Below are 5,233 nucleotides of genomic sequence, written 5' to 3' on the forward strand. Positions count from 1 at the left end.
CACGACGCTTATAAATTATACGAACATAATCTTGGAAATGGACCGTGGAACTTTTGAGAAGAGCGATGAGGCCGATCAAGCCGGCGCCGCATCCTAAATCCATAACGAGTTTATCTTTCAGTTCGATTTGCTCTTCCAATATGTACTGGCCCAAATCGAATGTGCATTCCCAGATTTTTAATCCGCCTTAATATTGCGTGATTAATTTTTAATGTAAACTGTGTAAAGTTTTACACAGGAAAATTTAATTCTGCGGTCAGTTTTAAGGACATTATATTTTAAATAACTTTTAATTTATAAAAATTACCTTCGTACTTTGCTGGAATAAGATCGGAATGTTGTGTCTCGGCTTCAATAATATTCTGACAGTTATACTTTGTCAAATCCTTTACTACTTTATCGCAGCGAATTAATTTTAGATTATAATCAGGAAACATTTTTGTCTCTGTATAATAATCTGTCTCATATTTCGCTCCGATTTGTTCGGATGTTATTTCGAGTTTGGAGGCAGGAATCCATTCTAATTCATCCTTCTTATCATTATCCTCTAAAATCATTCAAAATGAATTTTTTTATAAACGAATGCTTCGTGCAAATTGGCATCAGGCGAAATTTTGCGAGCAACAATAACAGTCTAACCTCAAATTATGAATAGACACGTGTGTCTTTTGAGTTATTACAAAATTATAATTGATTATACCTTCATTAGCGTCAGTTGCAGATTTTGCAAATCCAAATTTAAACATTTTTCACAAAATTTCAGATGTGAAATCAAAAAGATTTGGGATAGAATATTACCCAACAACGTTTCAATAAAATATATTTACGAGAGACATCGATATTTAAGATATCTGATTTACATCTGATGATAAGTTAGTATTCTGCTAAATTTTTATCGAACTTGAACTTGCTTGAAAATCCTGACACCTAGTAGACAGTTGTACAATTTCTGATATTTTCACAATTATAAAAGAGTATTATTATGTAATTTAGACATTACGATAGAGTAAGATTCTCTCTCCTTTTCTCTTTCTGTCTCTCTTTCTCTTCATACAAAATATAAGATATATATTTTGTTGAGAACATTTCGCTATCGTTCTATTGCAATACAAAAAGGTGAGCATTTCAATTATATATAATATGAAATATTAAATTAGTTATTATTGTATAATTAAATAATAATGTGTGATATATTTTTAAGATAATTAAAAAAACTAGATCCTAAATAAATTTATTGGGAAAATTTTTCAAATTATCAATTATTGATTGTTTACACAATATTTATTTATTTTTTATTGATCAGCAGAAATTTATTTTGTTCCGATGATACATTTGCACGACAATGCATTCATCAAGGCCGATTTATTGTGTCATTACAAAACGAGTAACGTGTGTGTGTGTGTATTCTATTCATTGAATTCTATACATATATTAGAAAGCGACGTGCTACTCAAGATGCCGGATAACAAAGAGAGCAATATGTGACCATTTGTCTCTTTCTGTTATAGACTTTCTTTTTTAGTGGTAGAATCAGCGCCAAAAGTCTATGATGGTAGTGGTGCCGACTATATACACCAGTGCAAGAGTCTAAGAAGAAAAGAGACAAAAGTCACACAATGCCCTCTTTGTCATCTCGCACGTTTACGCCAGGCTTATATGGGAAGGCGCGTTCAAGTATGTATAGAGCTCACAATCAGTGGTTTCATTACTTTTCTATAAAACATGGTGGATTATTAGTCATAGTTTTCTAATAGCTTATCATTACCTGATATATATAAATCTGATAACTTTCCAAATAAACTATTATTAACCGCAGAATTTTTTTGCTGATCTAACCGCGATTTTTTTTTTCTTGATCTAATCATTCCTGATAATATTGATTTCTACACTAATTTTGTAGTGTTTATAATTTATTCTTACAAAAAGAAACAATAAATTTTTTAATTTTGTTTCATTTTGCGTTAAATTATAATAGCATTTGATTTTATCCTATTCAAACTATATAGATTTTATTCATTTTTGTATAAGAATAAAAATTATAATTATAGCCACAGCTTAAACTATTTAATATTGCGACTTGCATAATGTTTAGATCATCTTACATTATAATCGATATTATACCTTATCATTTGAGTAATTATACTACAATTGATAGCAATGTTTTTTCATATCTGATTTCGCGTAATCAGCTATAGTGCTGGCAATTGTACATTTCGCAGTTCTTTAAATTTAAATCGTCCGTTACTTCTTATTGATAGCATCACCACTATTCGCACCTACGTCAATGATTGGCGATATTATCACAATTATTTAAGATAAGGATTTCTATTCCGTTTTTTTCTTCCCTTTTTTTTCTTCGATAATTATCGTATTTTGCGCAATCACCTCGTGCTTATTTCCGGGATAATTATCACCAAAACCATACGCATATTTTATGCGTTTGTATAAATTCTATAATGCGGGTTCTGTAGTAAACAATATTAAATTTTTAACAGATTTACATGTGATGTGATTTATTATTATATTTAGTTATTGATACAGGAAGCAGAATCGCTCTTTTGGCCGCAGCAGTCCACCGTGATATAAGAGATACGTCAATGATTACAGGAAACAATTAGTCGACAGTTATGACAGCGTACTATGATGAGCAAATAAACGTGTTTGTTGCTACTCGGCGACTTTGAATGAGCCCTTATCTCGGAATCGTTTGCAAACGCGAGTAATGATTTATCCATCCTCGGTATTTATTAACTCTTATTATTCCAAACAGAGAAAAAAAAACAAAGAATTTTGTACACCGATCAGCATGGTACATATTTTACTTTGCCATATAGATCAATGGAATAGCTATCATGCTGAGTGGAGAAATGCGATATATTTATATATTTTTTCTATTCTTTATTACGGCAATTACGGCTTTTATTTAATCAATATTATTGACATAACATTTATTTAAGAATAATATGTAATTATCTTAATCTTGCTCTGACAGAAGTTCTTTCTCATCAAAAATCTTCAATCACTGATTGAAGCGAGAAAGAAATTAATAAAAAATCAATTCATTGAAAGTATAATTTTATGTGTAATTATCGTCATTATTGATTCATCTATGTAATTCCTAGATACCATTACTTATCAGGAATTCATGATCTAACTTGATAATGCTGTGCGAATCAAGTGTGTCATAATGTAAACATTAATTCACATAGAAAAACGACGTAACAAATATCATTAAAAAAAAAACGTAATTAATAAGATCGATCGCATTGAATCAAGGTTTTCTCATAATCTTCTTTTTCCTTGTTATGATATGCAAATAATTAACATGAAATTAATGCATTAAATACGCAAATAGTTATATTATAAGCATATAAAATAAGTAAAATATTATCTTTTTGTTTTTAGATAACAAATTATTTATTTTAATTTTATACACACATATACCTTTATTATTTTATTTTCTATTTATTTTCCTTTATTTTCTATTTATTTTAAGATACAAAACACATAAAAAATATATTAATCGTGTATTTATTTTTTAATATATAAATTTGTTATATACATATACATGCTTATAGTCTCTTTTTTTTACATAATTATTTTCAGGGTCAATGTAATTTATTATCATGTCATGTTATTCATTTCGCCGATCTTATCAATCTCGCTGCACCTTATCACACGTTTGATTTTTTTATCGCGCGGACAGTGATTCCGCATCCTTCCGCATTTCGATTGTAATCGGACAAAAATTTTCATCTCTTTGTCATAGTCATCGTCGCTGTTGTTGCGACAAACAAAGAGGGGACAGGGTTAAGGGACTATAAAACGGGTTGATTCGACGTGCGACTTCACCGAGGGACTCCCCGGCTGCCGTTCGATTTTTCGTTTAAAAGCGGACGCGGTTACACGATGCCTGTCCAGTTTCACTTTTAACGCGCTGTAACGTTTTGGCGCTGTAACGGTGTCAATCATGAGGTCATCTTCTTATCATATCGGATTACTCGCGCTGTGTATCTTGGCACTCGTGCATACAGTACTCGCCATTCCCATTGACAGCATGAATTTCATCAATGCAACCGGTAAGCTATTCGAAAAATCAAACACTTTACGTAAAAAGATATGACATATTTTCCAAGCTGATTTTTCGTTGAGCAAAATTACGCGACCACTAAGATAGTGACTGCCTGTGAAAGACCGTGGTTGACATTTATGAGAAATGATATGATATATACATGACGAATTTAAAGAGTTACTTTATTTTCTGCAAATTTATATTTTCTGTAAATTTATATTTTTTATATTATTTTCAGTAAATAAATATTATCTTAATTATAGCTTTTTCTAATATTGTGATTTTTGATATTCTCGATCTTTTTACGTGTTTAATCCTTTTAATGATATCAATGGTTCTAATTGTTTTTAACTCGCAAATATAAATGTCAACAAACATCTCACTGTTCTACATATTTTAGTCGGTCTGATAACGAATTTATTGTATTTGTGTTTTTTACATAGTATAATAATGTTATATAACATCTAATAACAGCATAAAATTGCCATAAAAATCAGTAAGCATCCGTGTCAAATTCTTATTCTGTCGTTGGCGAGTTCAAAGAGATTTGCGATCTTTGGAATTCTTATTGGCGTGTAATCTAACTCTATGAATCATCTGCATGCAAACAAAATATTCAGTGGCCATAATAAATATTCCGCATTTAGGTACGAGAGATATAATAAATACGTGACTTCGCAGGTTCGCAACTTTTTTATCTACATTTGATTACTCAGCTATGATGTCAGTGACTAGTGCAACTTTTTAATGTCTTATCAGGGTGCTTTAAACGAAATTAAGATGAATCAGTGATTTAAATATAATGCTAACGTGATGTAATATAAATTCGTACGATTTTATAACAATTAATATACATAATTGACTATGCTCGAAAATTGGAAAACCTGTTTGCGGCTCCTATGTTAAGAGAGAATCGTATATTTTTGCGCGTAAAATAAGATTAATGTTTTTATTACAAATTTATATTTTCGTAAACGTGTTCTATTTCAAACTACTCCCGTCATGTCGACAAGTTTATCGAACGTATCGAGAAAAAGTAATACAGTAGTAAAAAATGCGAGATATAATAGGGAACAATTACGCGCATTCCTCGTGACAAGCGCGGTTCGATAATTGTTTATGTTTGTATTCTTCTAAAGTTTCCACACTTGTGCAGGAATG

General features: G+C 30.6%; 2 protein-coding genes across 4 annotated transcripts in view; one reads left to right on the top strand and one right to left on the bottom strand.

Moving 5' to 3' along the window:
- The window catches only part of LOC115239100 (histidine protein methyltransferase 1 homolog), a 1,836-nt gene extending 872 nt beyond the window's left edge, over positions 1 to 964 (bottom strand). The window contains exons 1-3 of one of the 2 annotated variants that reach the window (XM_029813442.1): positions 701 to 962; positions 308 to 547; positions 26 to 186 (exon numbers count right to left, since the gene is read on the bottom strand). In XM_029813442.1, coding sequence (XP_029669302.1) covers positions 26 to 186; positions 308 to 547; positions 701 to 746 — 447 coding nt within the window. In that variant the 5' untranslated portion in view covers positions 747 to 962. Of the gene's footprint in view, positions 1 to 25; positions 187 to 307; positions 548 to 700 lie in introns of both variants that reach the window. The other variant, XM_029813444.1, reaches the window with a different exon arrangement.
- A 2,663-nt stretch (positions 965 to 3,627) lies between these two features.
- The window catches only part of LOC115239102 (peptidoglycan-recognition protein SC2-like), a 5,896-nt gene continuing 4,290 nt past the window's right edge, over positions 3,628 to 5,233 (top strand). The window contains exon 1 of one of the 2 annotated variants that reach the window (XM_029813446.1): positions 3,628 to 4,079. In XM_029813446.1, coding sequence (XP_029669306.1) covers positions 3,971 to 4,079 — 109 coding nt within the window. In that variant the 5' untranslated portion in view covers positions 3,628 to 3,970. The remainder of the gene's footprint in view (positions 4,080 to 5,233) is intronic. The other variant, XR_003884586.1, reaches the window with a different exon arrangement.

The sequence above is a fragment of the Formica exsecta genome, unplaced genomic scaffold, assembly GCF_003651465.1.
Source record: "Formica exsecta isolate Colony F162 unplaced genomic scaffold, ASM365146v1 scaffold365, whole genome shotgun sequence".
NCBI lineage: Eukaryota > Metazoa > Arthropoda > Insecta > Hymenoptera > Formicidae > Formica > Formica exsecta.